Source organism: Hyperolius riggenbachi, chromosome 4 (genome assembly GCF_040937935.1).
Source record: "Hyperolius riggenbachi isolate aHypRig1 chromosome 4, aHypRig1.pri, whole genome shotgun sequence".
In the NCBI taxonomy this organism is placed as follows: domain Eukaryota; kingdom Metazoa; phylum Chordata; class Amphibia; order Anura; family Hyperoliidae; genus Hyperolius; species Hyperolius riggenbachi.
In genome coordinates, this window is record NC_090649.1 from 177,554,976 (window position 1) to 177,577,251 (window position 22,276).

The 22,276-nt window shown below is 40.9% G+C and overlaps 1 protein-coding gene across 3 annotated transcripts in view; it reads left to right on the forward strand.

Annotated features, from left to right (window-relative positions):
* The window catches only part of FNDC3B (fibronectin type III domain containing 3B), a 384,210-nt gene that overhangs the window by 302,475 nt on the left and 59,459 nt on the right, over nucleotides 1-22,276 (forward strand). For all 3 annotated transcript variants that reach the window (XM_068281036.1, XM_068281037.1, XM_068281038.1), the window contains 5 exons: nucleotides 4,740-4,858; nucleotides 6,288-6,393; nucleotides 7,402-7,574; nucleotides 8,429-8,542; nucleotides 12,391-12,540. In XM_068281036.1, the coding sequence (XP_068137137.1) occupies nucleotides 4,740-4,858; nucleotides 6,288-6,393; nucleotides 7,402-7,574; nucleotides 8,429-8,542; nucleotides 12,391-12,540 (662 nt within the window). The remainder of the gene's footprint in view (nucleotides 1-4,739; nucleotides 4,859-6,287; nucleotides 6,394-7,401; nucleotides 7,575-8,428; nucleotides 8,543-12,390; nucleotides 12,541-22,276) is intronic.

A 22,276-nucleotide genomic window follows, 5' to 3' on the forward strand; every position in this document is an offset into this window, starting at 1 on the left:
GCTGGCACTTTGTTGGCCTAATTTGATTATTGGGGTCATGTATATGCATGGACCCATATATGTGTATATATGGTTGCATTCATGCCCCATACCTTGTTATGTATTATGGGAGCCACATATCCAGTGCAGTCTTTATTATTAGTAAACCTCTTGTTGGGGTTCATGGAATATTTGTATGTTGATCTGCAGGAGCCCCGGACCGGCATTGGGTTGGTTCTGGGGCTCGCACTGATTGACGCTAGCCTTATGTTTTTTCATTACATGGGCGTTTTGCATATGTTCATACAAACCTTTTTATTTTGACATGACTGCATGTCAATATACTGCATAATATGCATTGTTTTGGGGGGTTCTTATTGTTTAGTGCTGTGGTTCGCCTCTCCCCGCTTCCTCCCCTCAGGTCTTCGCCATGCGCACTAGTCACAGTGGGCATCCCCGTTTGATGCAAGGTGCAAATCCGGGTTTTGCCATGTTGGAGCGCTTATGCGCTCCAGTGACGCACTGCGCACACACCCGCCCTAGTTTGGACGGGCGTGCGCGATGACGTGATTGTGGACGGCGCGAGTGGGAGGCGGACATTACAGCGCTTAAAAGACGCATGGATGGCGTCTATAGGCATTTTTTCTGCTGTCTCGCCTTTGAAAAGGCTGCTAGTGCGGCGAAACATGTCAGGCATCGCTGACCGTAACCTCACCCGGCTGGGTACACCATAGGAACCTCCACTGGATCACATCTACTCATCTACCTTTATGGCAGTATTACATATGGACTGGTAACTATGCGACCTTTTATGGCTATGCATTACATCTGTGCTGCTTGGTCCTGCTTTGCCTAATTGCATGGACTGACTCACCTTGCATGGACCGGTCTTGTGTGGCTCTGCTTTGCCTTGTTACATTCACATCACTGTTGCCTATCAACCATTGCCTTTCCCTGCGATTGGGGGACTCACAGCTTACATCAGAATATGGAGGATCTAACCATCTGTGTTTATTCTGGTTATATGAAAGATGCTGTTATGCCATAGATGGTTGCAATAAGGAACTCTGCTTTAATATTGTGGTATCTTTGCATGATACGATGAACTGATATTACGTCCAATCTGGTCAATACACAATTGGAGATTTTGGATCCATGCTTGTTATGAGACCACCTGTTGCCATTCCAGGATCACTACAGGCTTCCTAGCTTCATGCTTAAGCTCTTATTAGTACATCAGTCCATACATGTCGCATGGTTTTGTTGTTTAGCCACTACATTGATCTGCCTTTTAATCATCCCATGAGTTCTTTGGGGACTGCAGCCCCTTATTGATCCAGTGGAGAGTATACACCCAGTTCTGGGGAGGTTTGATATTTTAGGATGTGTTAGGGGGGTTTATGTTTCACTATATGGTCTTTATATGTATGTCTACTATTTTATAATAAAGTTTATATACAATAATTTTTCATGCACCCAAGAGCCAATTCTCTTCTTTATTGCTTCTCTAAAGTAAAATTCCACTTTTGCTTAAAATTTGCAATAAATATAAAACAGGATGGAGAAAATCTTTTTGTGTTGGAATAGTAGTAAAGAAGACTACATTTCCAATTTAGATAAGAAAAATACAGACACACAAAAGGATCTAAAATACCTAAAAATGCTTTAAAAAGAGGTATTGATAGTAGTGAAAAAGGACTAAGGAAACTCAAAATTGCTGTGCGTTTCTCAGCACAACTGCACTTCTACAGGCTCATATGAATGAGTATCTTGTGAAACGAGTGTCGGAGCTCCATGGGGGCACTTAGCTCCGACACTCGTTTGACCAGATACTCACTCACTATATGCCTGAGGAAGCCGCAGTTGAGCTGAGAAATGCGTAGCAATTTTGAGCATCCACTGTTCTTTTTTTTCAATAATAATAAAAATGTTTTATGCATTTGACTAATAATTATTTTATATAGTTTGGCGCCTCTGTTTTCTACTTGTTTTGATTGTTGGTCCAACCTTGGTGAAGGGTTGCGTCTCCAGTCCATACTGCAGAGAATGACTACTAACCTAAGCAGGTTGGGTTTCTTTTTTCTTTGTCTGCATAGCAGTTGGTCACCTGATACAGTGACCACTTTTGTGAGGATATCTCTCAATATATTACTACTCATGGATTTGAAATTATACCACACTATACTTGGCTCTTGGTCTCTCTCCCCCCCCCCCCCCCCCCAAGTCTTCCCCATACATTTTCATTTTCATTAGCTGGCATCTTTGAGTTTTTAAAATCTATCCCTGAGCACACACTGCACTTTTTTTTCAAGCCTGGAATCTGTGCCTTGCTGTATGTATAGATTATCCATGTATTTTCCTCTTTCTGGGTGTTGCACCTTATATGGAAGAAATAAAACACTTTTTTTGTTTTCTTTTTCTTTAAATACATGTATCCAAGCTACAGGGCAGCTTACACATACCAAAGGCATGGATCTCTCGCTGAATACCTGCTCCAAGCAGGTCTTAACACAGTCCCTAACATTTACAGTAGCAGTGACTCTCAAAAGGTTATGTGCTAATTAAGCACATGCATTAATTTATTTGTATAAATAGCTGCTAAAGGAACATGAACGTTTGCGCATGTTGTTAAAGGACAACTGAACTGAGAGGGATAGAAGGGTATTTCTTTTAAACAATACTAGTTGCCTGACAGTCTTTCTGATCCTTTGCCTTAAGGGCTCTTTCACACCAGAGCCCTTTTCTTGCATTTCAACGCAAAGGCAATTCTTTGCGTTAACCAAGGTAAAATGAAAGTCCATAGACTTTCATTTTACCTTTCACACCCGACGCTGCGGTTCGGTGCATTGCAGTTCGACACACCTGGGAGTGTCGATCCGCCAGGAGTCGGTGTTTTCCGTCGGGTTTAATTAATAGCTACCGCTGCTGATTGCATTGCACCGCAGATTCCCGACGACACGCTGCAGGGATATAATGCGTGCAGGAAATGGCTCCTGCATGCGTTGATAGATGTGAAAGATGTCTAAGTACTTTTAGCCATACATCCTGAACAAGCATGCAAACCAGATGTTTCTCACTGAAGCCAGGCTTAATCAAGTCAGACTTCAGTTACATGCTTGTTTCAGGTGTTTCGTGCTTGTTCCAGGTGTGTGATTCAGATACTACTGCAGTCATATAGATCAGCAGGACTGCTGGACAACTGGAATGGTTTATAGGAAAATAAATATGGAAGCCTCCATTTCTCTCTCCATTCAGGTGTCCTTTAAAACTGTTTGAAATTGGAGATAGAGTGAAGGTAGCAAAATCCAACACTGCCCGTTTTAGTAAACAATCAAATATACATTAATGACATACACAATACCTGATAATGGTGTGGTAGTTGCTGTTTCATGTGATTTTAAAAAAGCATGAATTTATAGTTTGTCACATCAATATTAGATACAAATGTTAATATTTTTACAACAGTTGGGTAATAACTTCAGTTGCATGAATGGTAGATAGGTTCCATTATGCGATATTGAAGTTGTAGAATAGTTGTCCACCTGAAAGCCCCGTCTACACGGGGAGATGTTGTGGCGATCCGGCGGCTTGATTAGCCGCCGGATCGCCTCTTCCGCGTACCCGCCGCGTCCCCGCTCGCCGCGCGTGTGCCGCATTTGATTCCTCGCTCGTCCCCGCCGGCGCCGCTTATCTTCCGCTCGATTCCCTGCTGTTGTCCCCTCGCGGGGAGCGAGCAGGGGATCGGCGGAAGCACGATCCGTCCTGTCGGATCTTATCAATCGAGCCGCATCATCAGCTCGATTGATAAGGAGCATCGCGGCCGCATCTACGCGTGTAGATGCGGCTTAAAAGCTTCTCACACAGGAGAAATGTGTTGTTTTGAAATAAACAATGATATCCGATTTTACCACTAGATGGTGCTACAGATAAATTGTGAAATAGATTGAACTCCCAGATTCCTTGCATACAGTAGGCATCATGTATCACAACAAGGAGCAGATAAGAATCTTCCTGTTGTAACAGAAAGCCAGAGATAGGAGAGGTCTTAAACCTGTCTGGATGTTTCACCACTGTAGGCAAGCAAAGCTGCATATGTGTTTTACAATTTAAGCATTTCTTGCCCAGATTTACAACTTGGCATTTATACTAATTACCGGTAACATGATTGCTTTGTGACTGCTTCTTGTTCATTTTGGGTTTTGGTTGAGGTTTAATGTGGCCTATTGTGCTTGTTTTGGAAGTATATTTTTAGTAAAACATTTTGTCTAGTTTATTGCACCTGTCTTTATTTATTTATTTATTTATTTTTTATTGTGCACTGACTTGTCTTTTTATTTGCCTTAGTTTTTATAATGGGGTCTTTTTAAACCGGCTACACACTAAAGAATTATTTTTTTCCTTGTCTTAAAGGTTCAAGTACTTAAATAAAATGTTTGCTTTACAACATTAAACACAGTAAAAGTGAATATAACATACTGGTCTGATGTCATTTGAATGCATATTTACACTTCACTTAAGCTGACTGATGTAATAGCCGGTTTTAGGAAAAAATATTACACTTGTAATTAAGTTATTAGTAGGCAAAGAAGAGAATTATTTGCTTCCCCACTGGGCTCCAATGTTCTTATCTAAAGCTAATCCATTAGAAAAAAAAATAACGTAATAAACCCTGTGTATTTCAGCTTGGATAATCTTTGTGATACTTTATTTAATTATGGCTATTAAAATAAAATGTTAATGATGCCATAATATCTTTGCAGCAACGCAGTGGAAGGTGGCGTATACTGGTTCTGAAACAGAATATACCTGCAATGACTTGAAACCAGGCACTTTATACAAGCTCCGTGTGTGTTCTATCAGCACAGGAGGACACAGTCAGGTAAGCTGACCATCTATAGCAGGGGTCCCTAAATGTTTTGGGTCGAGGGCCGGGACAACATACTTCAGACTGCTGGGGGGCCAGAGTATACATAAAATGATGTCTTTGGGGGCCAGACAGTGAAGCATACCCATGTGACAACCTGAAGTCCAATTGGACTGCAGTGTCACCTGATGTGGAATTTGATTGGAAACCAGCGAATTACTGCTTTCTGGCTACCATGTGGATGGGTGGTGCCAGCACTGCTATTATATTTGTGGACCACCAATATTTAAAGATTAGCGAACCGCATCTATAAGTAATACATTTTGTGTGGAGGGGGGAAGGCCGGTAAAAAAAAGCCTCAGGGGACCGCATTCGGCCCGCGGGCCTTAGTTTGAGGACCACTGATCTATTATGTAAGATGTGGTTATTTGGAGAACAAAATAAAATGGTTATTTTATGACTGCTGCAGTTCTGTGAAAAAGGAAAATACACCCCATTAATATTGTATGTGGAAAATGTTACGTCAGTATTTATAGCTGCTACTAATGACTAAAATTAAAATTGAGTAATCTAATAATCAGAACATCATTGGGGAGGCCCTGTAAGAACCTGTTTTAGTTAAACCACAGACGATGAGTCTGGTTTTTGAAGTGGGTGGTACCATTGCACCAAAAGAAAGACTCTGTTGAGCCTTCACACTAGGCATAGTCAAATCTGTTACAGCTCTGTATGCCAAGTTTATCAATACCGTCCCAATTGGAATTCAATCTGATAGTTATCAATCCAACACCACATGACAAACTCAGTTTCCATAGATTTCAGCGGAACCACACACATTCTACTGTTCAGTGCAGTGCAGCACTGGTTTTCCACCTTTCCTTTTTTTTGCATATCCGGGTAAACCTCCAAACAAAATGCCATCATTATATCAAAATGCTGTTTATGGGCATTATGCTAGTAATTTGTAATTAACATCCTTAAGTATATCATGAAAGTACAACTAAAATAAATGTATGAACCACAATCATATAAAATATATATATAAACCCAATAATACACTCTATACTAAAGTTTATTATGCAATAACATAATCATCTAACTACTTGCCTCATAAGTAAAGTCCATATGGTACATAACTAAATGAAGATGATTGTAGAGTCTGGCATGATGCATATCACTGTCCCTGCACTGCTTCATTACACGGTATCCCAGTTAATATAACACAGTAATATTTATGATACTGGTTTTCTGGGTTACTTATATTCTCCCTTTTCAAGATCTACAGGAATCACTGGAGAAGCTTCAGTAAAAAAAAAAAAACCTGCCTAGCATATATATAACTTAACTTGTTGCATTTTTATAAAATATTTGATTTTTATTTTATAAAAAATATTCTACACTCATAATAAATAAGTGCTATGTAATTGTTTTTACCTTTTTCTAGTGTTCTGAAAGCCAGCCTATTCGCACATTATGTGTTGCGCCAGGTCCTTGTCAAGCACCGAGAGTGGCAGGCAAGCCAAAGCACAAAGAAGTACATTTACATTGGGGTAAGTAACTCCCATAATAATAATGACACATTTACTTTTTTAACTTTTATTTATTAAACTAGTTGATCTAAGCCCGTTTGAAAACGGGCTCTAGGTCTCTTCACGCCGCCACAGCCGCCAGTCAGTGCGCACACCCACTCGCCCTGCGCCCTGTCCCAATGGCTGTTTGTGTTTGACATGCGCAGTAGCGCAAAGCACTGACACAGGGACAGACGCAGGGACACTTGTATTTTATTATATAGGGTATGACACTCATGTCACCCCTTTTTTATTCAGTTTCATAGTTATGGAACATACACCCAATGTAGTGTACCTGTATCTGCCCAAAAAAAACACAATATTATTTGCAATGCAATTAACATAAATTTTGCCAACTATAAATAAGCATCTTGTTGACCATCTCAATTAACCTCTTAACCACTGTGCTGCTCAAATTATTTGTCTTCAAGTCATCTTACGAAATTGCTTTAGTGACCTGGTTTTAGAGGTACTTATAAAACAAGACCAATAAACAGTCCTATATTTATTATGCTTTTATAAAAATAAGGAGGTTAATGCACAAAGCAGCAGTAATATTGCTGTGGGCACACGCCAATATTACAGTTACTACTGCCAGCAGTGTACTGCGCATTATGCCATTAAGGAAACCCTCATTACTCGAGTAACGTGAGCGTTGGTAAAGTAAGGTGCATTACTAATGAGCCACACCAGCCATGTTACCATAGCAACACTCACAGTATTCAAGTACAGCGGGTCCGGCTTATAGTGTAACTCCCAGGTACGCTGCTGTTGGTTGTAATAATATTATTGCTGTGCACGGTCTGCATGCAGCACTGCTTTGTGCATCAACCCCATGGATACCAAAATGACTGAAGGTTACACTAATGGTCATCTCTTAGCAGACATTAGCGCAATATGGGGACATATGAAATAACTAATTGGAAGCTGCATTTTTTTTTTACTACAGAATATATAGTGATTAATCTTAACCCTTCCCTTTCTCTTCAGATGGCCCTGTGATGGGGTCAGGGTGCCAGGTATCGGAGTACAGCTTAGAGCTCAGTGTGCCTGGAGGACATACCACTGAGGTCTATCATGGTAGTGATGTTGAATGTACAGTTAGTGATCTGCTTCCTGGGAGCACTTATCAGTTCAGAGTACGAGCTCTGAATGACGGAGGTGTAAGTAGCTTTACTATTTCCATTATGCCGTTTTATGTGCCATGTGTAATATACTTCCTCACTGACAATATAACACCGTTAATGTGCTCTTTTACACTGCAGTTTCAAATATTTGGATGTTTTAGAAGTTCTGTTTGTTCTAGTAAAATGTCCTGCATAATAAAGCAGCACTTTCCAATAAATAATCCCAGAGTTTTCAAATAATACAATTTGTTTTATTATTAGACATTATTCCATAGAAAAATATTTCAGCTTTTGAGTATAAGCAGTGACCTACATGGGTAAAGCTCTCCATTGCGATATTCAACTGAGCAACATTTTCTCCGCCATATCATATCTCACATGATAAAGATAAAAAACTGTTTGGCTAAGCCGTATACACACTTGCCACTCCCACCCCATCCAAGAATAGCGCCATGTTGGGTTTTTGTAGGCAGTGTTACCTCTTCTACAGACCAGCCCCCAGCTCTGCAGCCAACCATGGCGTAGACTTACATATCTGTCACCTGGCCAAACTAATCACATGCTTCTCCATGAGTTCTCCTAGACATGACCATCACTAGCCACAAGTGCTAGCAGCTTGCCTGTCTGCCCCATTTTTCCTCCACAGAGATGAGCATGTTGCTTGGCCAGGAACCAAACAGCTAGGCACTGCAATGCCTCATGGGAGGGCATGTTCTGGTCTGCTAGGTTTCTGAAACTTGCCTGGCAGTTTGCAATCAGGAGAAGGTAAAGCCATCAGTTCTGTAGCAATGACTTTGAAAAGCTTTAAAATGACATTATATACATTTTAAAAATAATGAAATTCAGCTGTAAATTAGAAAACCTAACTGACAAAGACATTTGCTTTTCAGTATGGGCCTTATTCAGATGCTACCGAAGTCACAACTGCAGCAGGACCACCGGCACAGTGTAGGCCTCCAGCTCTGACATTCCTCTCTGACACATGTGTACATATAAGCTGGGAGGTAAGACAAGTTCTGCTTTTGTACTTAAACTTCAACTTTGATTATGTTCTTTAACGTGATCCTGTTCCTTAATGTGATCCTGCATGCATGTGTATATATATATATATTATGCATAATATTGTTTTCTTTTTTTTACAGTACATTGCTATTGGTTGACATTTCAAAAAATCTTCTGCTCTTGTTTTATTGACGGTTTAGCTGTCATATGTCTCCTCAGAACTATGGAAATATTTTTTAGTTAACTTGCAACTTTAATTTTCCTCTCAGCTTATTTGTTTAGACAAGCACTAAAAGAAAATATAGTATGATTTAGTTGATTCAATTTTACAGTGTCGTATTTGGAGCTCCACCTGTTAATTTGATTGGTCATGTTTTGTAAGCAGAAGAGAGAGTTGCTTTACTGTGGCTATAGTGGGCCCATATGCTATTCATTCATAAAATGCCTTTTAAACTTTGAGGAACTTTTTTTAATTGGAAAATACTTAAAGGAATACTGTAGGGGGGTCGGGGAAAATGAGTTGAACTAACCCAGGGCTTCTAATGGTCCCCCACAGACGTCCTGTGCCCGTGCAGCCACTCACCGATGCTCCGGCCCCGCCTCCGGTTCACTTCTGGAATTTCAGACTTTAAAGTCTGAAAACCACTGCGCCTGCATTGCCGTGTCCTCGCTCCCGCTGATGTCACCAGGAGCGTACTGCGCAGGCACAGACCATACTGGGCCTGCACGGTACACTCCTGGTGACATCAGCGGGAGCGAGGACACAGCAACGCAGGCGCAGTGGTTTTTTTAGACTTTAAAGTCTGAAATTCCAGAAGTGAACTGGAGAAGGGGCCGGAGCATTGGTGAGTGGCTGCACGGGCACAGGATGCCTGTGGGGGACCATTAGAAGCCATGGGTAACTTCAACTCATTTTCCCCCTACAGTATTCCTTTAAAAGTTATTTTAAAGAGAATATGAAAATTATCTCCTAGGACAGTGATGGCTAACCTTGGCACTCCAGCTGTGACAAAACTACAAATCCCATCAAGCCTCTGCCTCCCTGAGCCATGCTTAGAGCTGTCAGAGTATTGCAATGGCTCATGGGACTTGTAGTTCCACCACAGCTGGAGTGCCAAGGTTAGCCATCACTGTCCTAGGAGGTAACTCAGGGGAAAAAAATTGCATGTGGACCAAGGTCTCTAACATTACAAGAACAAAGTCCCCAGACTTAGAAAAAGTTTACTAGACAACAGCCTTCTTTAATTTACTTTCTCTCCTACAAAATGTTTTCTTTTAGGAGATAATTTCACACCTTATCAATAAAATGCATTTCAAAGGATAACTGTAGGGAGGCTGCCATGTTTTTTTTCTTTTTTTGTGCAATACCAGTAGCCTGGCAGCCACATTGATCTATTTGGATGCAGTAGTGTCTCAATAACACTAGAAACAAGCACGTAGCTAATCTTGTCAGTTACAACATTAACCTCCTTGGCGGTTAATTTTTTCTGCAAAAATTGCAGAATTCCAATTTTTTTTAATTTTTTTTTTAATGTTTCATGTAAAGCTACCAGAGTGGTAGCTACATGAAACACCACTAGAGGGCGCATGTGGCCCTCTAGTCCGATCGTCGCCGGCATCTATAGCAAACAGGGGAACGCGTATATAACGCGTTCCCCTGTTTGGCTTCTCCTGTCGCCATGGCGACGATCGGGATGACGTCATGGACGTCAGCCGACGTCCTGACGTCAGGCACACCCGATCCAGCCCATAGCGCTGCCCGGAACTCATTGATCCGGGCAGCGCAGGGCTCTGGCGGGGAGGGGCCCTCTTCAGCCGCTGCGTGCGGCCGATCGCCGCAGAGCGGCGGCGATCAAGCTGTGCGCGCGGCTAGCAAAGTGCTGGCTGCGCGCACAGCAATTTACAGAATGAAAATCGCCCCACCAGGGGCTGAGATCTCCCCCTGCGCGGCATAGCCCGAGCTCAGCTCGGGCTTACCGCCGGGGAGGTTAAGGTCAGAAACACCTGATCTGCTGCATGCTTGTTCAGGGTCTATGGCTAAAAGTATTAGAGACAGAAGATCAGTAGGACAACCAGGCAACTGGTATTGCATAAAAGGAAAAAAATCATGGCAGCCTCCCTACAGTTGTCCTTTAAGCCTTCAGGAATCAAGAATATACTCAGGATAATTTTCACAGTACTTTTTCACTTTTTTTTTTTATTGCAGAGTGCTGAACATGTATTTAAAACCTAAGATAAAAAATTATCTCCTAGGAGATAACTTAGGAGAAAAAGGGCCCACGTTTTCTCCCAGCAGATAGTTTTTCATCTTCTGTTTTAAAAATGTTTTGCACTTCATAATTGAAAAAAACAAAAAGTAGATGAAAAATGTGCTGTAAAAACTTTTCTTGCTTGCTGGTTGCTTAAAATGAATTTTATTTATAATGTGAAGATATCGCTAAGGAGAGAAGTGTATTGGAGCCGGCCCTGGGGGAATTGAATGGGGGCCCATGCTTTTTATGGAGCAATATTAACTTTACCATACTATACTGAGCACAATTAGACCTTTCTTGTATTTAAAAGGTTTGTTTACCAGTCAAAGCAGCTATTGGTGCTGTAAACAATTATGACATTTCCATTTGAGACAGTAGCTTTTTTTCTAATTAAATCCTATTAAAAAGATTTTAAGTGCGAAATGTGATAAATCAAAATGAAAAGACCTTGTACACAGTACATGCAGCAGTACAAGGCTGACTGCAGGAGTGCTGCTCGTCGCTAAAACAGGGAGAGGCGAGTTCATCTTTGCCCATCATGCTTTCTGCTACCAACCTATGGAAAGGAAAGCGAACCACCAGTCTACAAGGGAAGCAAATTAGGAAATCACTGAGGTCCACTAGATCAGCAGGGAAATATTAGTTAAGGGGTAGGGGGACCACTAGACTGCCAGGGAGATCTGTATGAGGGACACCTAGAGTACCAGGGATGATTATAAGGGAAGTTGATACCACAAGATCACCAGGGAGATCTATATAAAGTGAGGGATCATTAGAATGCCAGAGAAAACTATAAGGAGCACTAGACTACCAGGGAAATGAATTTAAGGGGGGGACCTCTAGGCCATCAGGGAGATCTAGGTAAGGGAGGGGTTTGCTAGAGTACCATGGAGATCTCCATAAGGGTCGAGGACCACTAAATTACCAGGAAAGTATATAGTATATAAGAGGTGGAGACCATTAGAATTAAAAGAAAAGAGAATTATCCTTTGGGGAAAATATGCTACTTAATGGCTTGTTTGTCTTGATCTGCTGTATATCCTTTAGGTGTCATCAGTTGGGATAAACTATTGCAGAGCAGATTAAATAGGGGCATAGCTAAAATGGGAAAACTGCTCCAGTTCAAAGGGGTAAAGCAAGGTCTAGATGTGAAGTGATTTAGTTAAATACCGTATCAAAAGAGCACTTAAGAGTACACTCAAATAACATAATGCACAAGATGTATTAGTTAAATGAATAAGCTAATGTTTGGTCTGGAACCACAGTTTTAAATACCCTGTGGTACTTTTCTGATCTTTCAGCATTTTTTTCACAATTAAATAAACTCTGAGTGACAAGCAGAGTGTGTTCTTTTAACATAATTCTCTTTGGCTGTCCTATGCAGTATGGCAATTGCTAATTGCCTGCACTTGCTATTGTTTAGCTGAGGAGAGCTCAGTTTATATAGTGTCAGTGAGAACAAATGGTGGTGGATGCTTCTAATGCTGCCGGCATAGTTTCTGTCTCTTCAGTTATCTGCTTTGTTCTAGTGCAGAATATTAGTTTAACTCCTTTATAACTTCAAGGGATTCTTAAAAACGTATGTTTTATGTCTGCAGAGCCCTGAGAGCAATGGTGCGGATATTTCTGGATACAGACTACATTGGGAGAAGGAAGAGGAGACCCCTGAATTAGTTTACAGTGGCTCGGATACCAGCTTTCACATGTCTGATTTACTGCCAGCAACGCAATACTGCTGTAGGCTTCAGGTATGAGAGCGTTCTGTGATCATGGCTCATTTGCTGTGCTTGTAATGAGGGGAAAGAACAGGATGAATGATCCTCTACCAGAACAGCAGACACTGTGAGGAATGCTTGTGTCAACCCCCTTTACAATATTCTTATCTGGTGTGTACAGTGCCATGCCTCCGCATCCATCAGTGCTGCATCACTGATGTTCCCCCTCACTTCTTCCTCCACTCTCTCACTGTATCCCACGTGTTGTCTTTTCTTCCCCTCTTTTTCTTTACTCTGTTTGTCTCTTCCTCTTTCCCCTCTTCTCATATTTAACCCTATCAACTTCAGCCCCGCATTACCATGGAGCAGAGAGCATGGAGAAGGGAGATGTGCTAATTGGCTTAACCCTTGTGTCGTAGTTTGTTTCAGCTGCATTACTCTGGAACTGCGCTTTGCATTTATATGTGTGGTTTATTAAATTTGGTTCTAAGCAAGTTGATTTCTTGATGTTATTACTCCTGAACAGCAACAATTCTTGATGTGTTCCTTATGTAAAGCAGATGTTCATGCTGTTCTTTCCCTGGACATTCTCTCCTGACATTTCTCCCCAAATGTAAAACAACCCTCATAATACCCAACCATATCCTCACTTTCTACAGCGGCAACACAGAGGCACTTGGGCAGTTTCAACCTGGATCCTGGGCCTTTATTCAATTCACTGTTTCTCCTAAGTTGTCCCCTCGGTGATATTTTTAAACATTACCAATAAAATGCCTGTTAAAGAAAACCTGAACTGAAAATGAAAAGCCAAAATAAACATACACAAGTCATACTTGCCTCCCATGTAGTCTACTCCTCAATCTCTTTCTCCTCTCCTGCGTCCTGTTTGTCCACTGTGATCAATGAAATTCTCCGTCCTCCGTTTTGGAAATGGCCATTATCCCATAACAGCTTTGTGGTCAGCACTGTTAAACTGTAATATCGCCCACTTGAGCCATAGGGAAACATGGACACATCAGTTCTCCTCTCAGCTATAACTGACAGCAACTGATATATTTCAGATCTGACAAAATGTTGTCAGAACTGGAAGGGATTATTGTCAGAAGAAAATGGTGAGCTTCTGAGAGGAACTGATGGCAAGGTAACTATGTAATGTTCATTTGAAGTTACCTCATGTGTTTATTTTAAATAATTTTACTCAGTACAGGTTCCCTTTAAGCCACCAGCAAATGAGAAAATATAATATTGCCAGTTTTTTTTTCATCTACTTTTTGGTGCCTTTTCAATTGCAGAGTGCTGAAGTTATTTTAAACAGAAGATGAAAAAAGGATCTAGGTGAAAACTTATTAGAAAAAAATGAATTGAATGAGGGCCCTGTGTATATATGCAATTAACTTTTTCTCCTGAGCTTTCTCCTAAAACATTTTTTTTTTCATTTTTTCTTTCAAATAACTTTGTTGTGAAAAAGCACACACAAAATTATTTTGGGTATTTTCTTGCTTGCTGGTGGCTTAAAAGGCAATATATTGACAAAGAGTGAAAATAACGCATAGGAGAAAACGCAGGAGAAAAAGAGAAATACATATGTCCCCAGGTGTCTTCTGCAGGGGTATCCTGCCAACCCATTGCTGGCAGAGCAGAGGGGCATAGGTACATGAGTTCTCTTATTCTACTAAAGAGGTTTGTGGTATGCTATGCAATATAATGGAGGGAGGGGGCAGCCTTCCTTTGACTATGTGCACTTGTGCAATCCAGAATAATCACTCCAACCAATTCATAGTGCTTCTTGTTTTTTTTAGTGCATGACTGGGATTATTTGCCTAAGAAAAATAATGTACTTTTGTGCATTCTTCATGTGCACTTCATATAGTTGATTTATAATGTAGATAAAACTACTTTATGTATGTGGTGATACATAGGTGATCATTAGTTTATTCATCGTTTGCACATAGAGGCTTCGGAAGGGTAAATACATTGAGTAGTCAAATTTAGAACATATTCCACATGTTTTGTGAAATTGGCAAATTTCAGTTTTCTAAGTTGTTTAACCACTTAACCCCCAAGGGTTTTTACCATAATAGACAAGAACAATTTTCACCTGTCAGTGCTCCTCCCTTTTATTCACCATTAACTTTTTCACTACTTGCCACAACAAAATGATCTATAACTTGTTTTATTTGCCACCAATTAGGCTTTCTTTGGGTGGTACATTATGCTAAAAACTTTTTTTATTCTAAATGCATTAACAGAAATAATAAGAATTAAATGGAAAAAAATAATAAATATTACGTATTTTATTTGCCCATTTGTCCCGGTTATTACAACATTCAAATTATGTCAATGGTACAATGTATGGCGACAATATTTTATTTGGAAATAGGTGCATTTTTTTCAGTTTTGTGTCGTCATGAATTACAACCCTATATATGCAAATATAACAGTAATATACCCTCATGCCATATATAGTAAAATAAAGGGGAGTCTCTAATGTAACTACTTATGTATTATTATTTTTTTAAATGCTGTATTTTTATTTATTTATTTTTACAAGTGTTTTATTTTGGTAATGGGGAAAGGGGGGGGGGAGAGGTATTCATTTATTCTTATTTATTTTAACCACTTGACGACCAGGGGATTTATGGCTGATCGGTGCTGCGTAAGCTCTCCAGCCCGCAGCACCGATCAGGAAATAGCCAGGGTGTTCAGACTTACCCCCTTTTTTCCCCACTAGGGGGATGTCCTGCTGGGTGGGTCTGATCGCCGCCGGCTTGCTGCGCTTTGCGGGGGGGCTCTTCAAAGCCCCCGTCCACAGCGTTCTCTGCGCTCCGTCCCTTCCTCCCGCCGTGAGCTGCGCAGGACGGATATCCGTCCTGCGCATTGAAGGATAGGCTTCAGCCTATCATAGGCCAATCAGAGGCCGGAGATGGCCGATCTGCCTTACGGCGCTACTGCGCAGCAGCGCCGTATGATGTGAACAGCAGGGATTTCTTCCCCGCGTGTTTACATTTTGCCCGCGAGCTGCGATCGGCGGCTCTCTGGCTGTTCACGGAGACACCCTCCGTGAACGGACATGGAAAGGCCGCTTCCATGGAAACCCGCAGACGACCAGTTTACGCCAATCAGCGTTAGCTGGTCGTCAAGAGGTTAAAGTAGTGCAACATGTTTTTTTTTTTTTTTTTTACTTTTGAATGTCATTTTTATTTTTTACTACTAGATGTCCTCATAACCACTGTATCTATGCACGGAGACCGTGATTGTTACAACAAAGCTCATTGGCTTCTCGTTGAAGCCATGCTCTTTGCTTACGGGCACTTACGGCAGGGGAGGACATTTTAAAATGTCCTGTGGTCCATTAAGAGGGACCATCAGGTTGTTATAAAACTGCAGGTGGGCGGGTAGTGGTTAAACAATACTATAGAACTATAAAAACACAAGCATCTGATGAAAACAGGAAATATTGGAATAAATTCAGCTCCATGATAACATGGCCTTTCCTCAACCTAAATTTCCTGCCAGTCAGACTACTTGACGGCGCTCTAATTAAATATCACAGTTTTGTAACATTTAGTACTTTAAAGATTTGAAAATATCTTCAAGTTCTAAAACACTGTACATTTCCATTAAAGTGCCCTTTTATTATTTTCACATTCAATGAAATAAACACATGTATGTTATTATCATCAACGCCTTTTAGTTATAAGACACTAACATATCAATAAATTGGGGCAGAGAACAATGGAAAAAGAGGAACAAACAACCTGTTTGATGTTCCTAAGGAACCTTATTGTAGCTTGGAAAGCAGAGGAAAACATATTTTGTGTTGTCCTTATTCTGAGCTAATTCCAAGTTATTTTTATGCACTTGTCTTTGTAGATTCTTATTTCCCAGAAACCTTTCCCTGTTGCGGTCAGTTACTTGCAATAAATCCTTTGATCCACCAATTTAGTCAAATTATGAAGTGCTGCAAACTAATCCTACTAGCGAGCCTTTTAATTATGCATGATCCATTCCTATTACGTGTCCCATATTCTCTCTTGATACGTCATACTGCTTACTGTGTCAATAAGGCCATTTCTCTAATCACAACTATTATCCTCTTGTTGGCCAAATGTCCATTTCACACAGGCATTGTTATAATTGAAATGGCTGTCATTTTTTTCATCTTCACACCTACAGTTGAAATATATATATTTTCATTATTTTTGTGTCTTTGGACTCCATGAATGTTGGCTGAGATCTTCCTCTCCAGATTGGAAAAATAATGTAATGACAAAATTGTCGTTTTGTTCAGAGTTAGACGCATTGCCTTCATCACACATTATGACCTATAAAATGACTTTATCTGAACACCCAGAGGGCTGCTTTGTATCAAATCTCAGCAAGAGATAATTCAGCAGGACTTGTTGACAGAACAGTCTCCAAACATCCTTTTTTCTGTATGGCAAAAAAATGAGCTGCTAAAAATAAACCTCTACTGTTATAGCTTATTCCCAAGTGCCACTTTATTAAGGTAAATGTTGTACCTATTTTCCCAGATGGGAATGTGCGATACCAAAGCCGGTTAAATCAGGTCTTGTTGGTCATCTGTAAACACAGCAGTCTGTCAGGGCTGTATATGGAGCTCTTGCTGTTCTAGGCAGTGGCACGTGTGACTGGCTTTTTATGCAGAATCAGTCCTTGTTCCATATTCCTGCTGTATACTTAGTAGCAGAATAGAAAATACTGTATGATGCATTTTATCAAGCCGCATGTTTTATCTTTACAACAGAGTGTGCAATGTATCAAGCATAAATCTACAGCAAATCAGATGATGTTACGAGCGTCTTCTGATTCCGCTCTTAAAGTCCCAGAACATATTAACTATAGCTTCAGTTCCCAGAATGTATTGACTATAGCTTCAAGTCCCATAACATATTTGTTCTGGGACCTTAAGCTACTTAAGGTCCCAGAACAAATTCACTATACCTTCAGTTTCCAGAACATATTGGCTATAGCTTAAGCTCCCAGAACATGTTGGCTTTAGCTTCAGGTCCCCGAACACGTTAGCTATAGCTTCAGGTCCCATATTATATTGGGTAGCTTTTAAGGTCCCAGAACACGTTAGCTATAGCTTCACGTCCAAGAACATATTGGCTATAGCCTTCGGTCCCAGAACATATTGACCACAGCTTCAGGCTCCAGAATATATTGGCTATAGCTTCGGGTTCCAGAACATATTGCCTATAGCTTCAGGTTCCTAAACATATTGACCAATCCATAGCTTAACCTCCCAGAACATATCAAATACAATGCAGGAGATTTGGCGCCACCATAGACCATAACAGGAATTATGGCTATAGCCGCGCACAGTGAGTAACTTCGGCGCTGTCACAAGATGGAGCTAAAGTTAGTTTTAAAACACTATAATTTGTCTGCCAGTAAATAGCTGGCAGCTATATTACATCATTCACCACCATCCATGTCGACCTGGAGGGGGAATAGTAATTACCGTTGCCGGGACTTGTGCAGGAGCAGGGTAAGCCATATATCGGCTGTATCCTGCACCCAAGTCTTCAGGTGGCAATTTCATACGTACGCCCCCATAACATATTGGCTATAGCTTCAGGTCCCCGAACATATTGACTCTAGCTTCAGATCCCTGAACATATTTTTTATAGCTGCAGGTCGCCGAACATATTGGCTGTAGCTTCAGTTTCCAGGACATTTTGGCTATAGCTTCAGTTCCCAGAACATATTGGCTATAGCTTCAGTTTCCAAGACATATTGGCTATAGCTTCAGTTCCCAGAACATATTAGCTATAGCTTCAGTTCCCAGAACATATTGACTATAACTTCAGTTTCCAGGACATATTGGCTATAGCTTCAGGTCCCAGAACATATTGGCTATAGCTTCAGGTCCCCGAACATATTGGCTATAGCTTCAGGTCCCCGAACATATTGGCTATAGCTTCAGGTCCCCGAACATATTGGCTATAGCTTCAGGTCCCCGAACATATTGGCTGTATCTTTAGGTCCCAGAACATATTGGCTATAGCTTCTGGTCTCAGAACATATTGGCTACAGCTTCTGGTCTCAGAACATATTGGCTATAGCTTCTGGTCTCAGAACATATTGGCTATAGCTTCTGGTTTCGGAACATATTGGCTATAGCTTTAGGTCCCGGAATGTATTGGCTATAGCTTTAGGTCCCAGAACATATTCCCTATACCTTCAGGTTCCAGAACATATTGGCTATATCTTTAGGTCCCAGAACATATTGGCTATAGCTTCTGGTCTCAAAACATATTGGCTATAGCTTCTGGTTTCTGAACATATTGGCTATAGCTTTAGGTCCCGGAACGTATTGGCTATAGCTTTAGGTCCCGGAACATAGTGGCTATAGCTTCAGGTCCCGGAACATATTGGCTATAGCTTCAGTTCCCAGAACAAATTCCCTATACCTTCAGGTCCCAGAACATATTCCCTATACATTCAGGTCCTGGAACATATTGGCTGTAGCTTCAGTTCCTAGAACATATTGGCTGTAGCTTTAGTTCCCAGAACATATTGGCTATAGCTTCAGTTCCCAGAACATATTGGCTATAGCTTTAGTTTCCAGGACATATTGGCTATAGCTTTAGTTCCCAGAACATAGTGGCTATAGCTTCAGGTCCCGGAACATATTGGCTATAGCTTCAGGTCCCAGAGCATATTGGGTATAGCTTCAGTTCCCAGAACAAATTCCCTATACCTTCAGGTCCCAGAACATATTCCCTATACATTCAGGTCCTGGAACATAGTGGCTATAGCTTCAGGTCTCTGAACATATTGGCTATAGCTTCAGGTCTCAACATATAAGCTATAGCTTTAGGTCGCATAACATATTGGTCATAGCTTCAGTTCCCAGAACATATTAGCTATAGCTTCAGTTTCCAGGACATATTGGCTATAGCTTCAGTTTTCAGGACATATTGGCTATAGCTTCAGTCTTCAGGACATATTGGCTATAGCTTCAGTTTCCAGGACATATTGGCTATTACTTCAGTTTCCAGAACATATTGGCTATAGCTTCAGGTCCCAGAACATATTGGCTATAGCTTTAGGTCCCAGAACATATTGGCTATAGCTTTAGGTCCCAAAACATATTGGCTATAGCTTCAGGTCTCAGAACATATTGGCTATATATTTAGGTCCTAGAACATATTCCCTATATCTTCAGGTCCCAGAACATATTGGCTATATCTTTAGGTCACAGAACATATTGACTATAGCTTCTGGTCTCAGAACATATTGGCTATAGCTTTAGGTCCCAGAACATATTCCCTATACCTTCAGGTCCCAGAAAATATTCCCTATACCTTCAGGTCCCAGAACATATTGGCTATAGCTTCTGGTCTCAGAACATATTGGCTGTAGCTTCTGGTTTCTGAACATATTGGCTATAGCTTTAGGTCCCGGAACATACTGGCTATAGCTTCAGGTCCCGGAACGTATTGGCTATAGCTTCAGGTCCCAGAACATATTCCCTATACCTTCAGGTCCCAGAACATATTCCCTATACCTTCAGGTCCCAGAACATATTGGTTATATCTTTAGGTCCCAGAACATATTGGCTATAGCTTCTGGTCTCAGAACATATTGGCTAGCCTATAGCTTCTGGTTTCTGAACATATTGGCTATAGCTTCTGGTTTCTGAACATATTGGCTATAGCTTCTGGTTTCTGAACATATTGGCTATAGCTTCTGGTTTCTGAACATATTGGCTATAGCTTTAGGTCCTGGAACGTATTGGCTATAGCTTTAGGTCCCGGAACGTATTGGCTATAGCTTTAGGTCCCGGAACATAGTGGCTATAGCTTCAGGTCCCGGAACATATTGGCTACAGCTTCAGGTCCCAGAGCATATTTGCTATATCTTCAGGTCACATAACATGTCCGCCATAGCTTCAGGCCTCTGCATCTACCTAGCAGCAGATTAAATAAGTGTCACCACCATGAAAAATATGTTTGTACATCTTATGCACCTTCTCGAGGTGTAGATCAAGATATAGGCTATCTGGTGTTGCGTGTTCCTTCGGAAGACTATGGGTGATGTTTATTTTTGTTCTCTGTAAGTCAAATTACCAGCCAGATGAGTAACAATAGAATTGTACTACCCATAGCTATCGGGCAAAAACAGTATTTTGAAAGATGAAATCTCATTTATTGGTGCATTTTTAATGCCACCTTATTAAATTGTACAAAAATACTCAGTTTAGTCATTGCAAATCAGTATCACTATGATTTGGTAAGGGACTAAAAATAACATAAAAATCCCCTAATTATAAAAACATATATATGTAGCTGCCTTATTGAATCAGCTTGCTGTCGCAGAAAATCATCCCATCCTTATTCCATAACAAACTTCAGAGTTAATCTGTCTATGATAGCAAGATTAATGCAGCCAATTTTTACCATAATGAGTACACAGAAAACAGAATGAGTTTTCTAACAAAGATGACAGGAAATGCCCCTGAACAATTTAGACACAGCAAATCATTTCAGCGGCTTGCTAGAAAATGATGGAAGGTTTTCATAGCACTGAGTGGTTACAGCAGAGACAAAGGATGCGCCTAGAGCTATGTGAAGCCCATATTTACCTCAGTTCGTGTCCTTGAACCAGCTCTTCAAACTATATTAGCACCTCTCACTATAGCAACCAAATTGTAAATGGACAGAACAAGCCATCCATTTGAAAAGCCTCATCAAACTTAACAATAATGTGTGCATCATTCAGGATTGCTGAGATATCTCACTCCTAGGACTGAAAGTCACTGCTTCGTGCTCAAATGTTCCCATTGTGGTAACTAATGCAGATGCTTTAAGGGCATCACAATGATCAAACTGTTGCAGTGTTTCACTTACATGAGAACTTTAGTATATACCGGTACATTTTTCAACAACTTCTAAGTACAATAAAATAGTAATTTGCTTGGGGTTTGAAATCTGAATTGCATAGAAATATTTTAACCTAACTTACACAGTCATTGTTACAGATTGTTCAGCAAGCTCATGGTGAACCAGAACTCCTAGGAGTGTGTAATGGGCAAGTGTTGTAATAACAGCGCAGGAGATTTCGGCGCCATCATAGGTCATAATAGGAATTACGGCGATAGCGGCGCACAGTGAGTAACTTCGTCGCCATCAGAAGACAGAACTTAAGTTACTTTTAAAACAATGTAATTCAGAAACAGCCTTATCAGTCTGCCGACAGCGCGTAGACGCGTGCTACTGTCGGCAGAACGTCCGCCCAGTGGGAGGGTCTGACGGACCCGTCGTTTGCAGAAGTATGCCGTGTGTATGCACCTTTAGAGTGCCCAAACATTGCTTGATTTTACCTTGTGATCGACCTTCCAATACAATAATTTTATAAAGTTGGAGGAGAATCGGTGGTGCAGCATGGTTTCCTGATTGATCGGACGATCAATCTCTGCCTGCTATTCAAAAGGATGGATTGGACATGGGACATCATGCTTCAGCAGATGCAATTGTGCTGAATCTATTGGAAATTGATGTGCAGTGTGTGGGCAGGCAATAGATCCCTCTCTGAACAAATACAATCAGAGAGGGATCTATCTAATGGTCGATCTGGTGGCAGATCAAGTACAGTATATTCTGGCCTATAAGACTACTTTTTAACCCATGAAAATCTTGTCAAAATTCGGGGGTCGTCTTATACGCCGGGTGTCATCTTATAGGGCAGGTGCTGAAACTTCCGAGCCGGACTGGACAATCTGCGGTTGCCGTATATG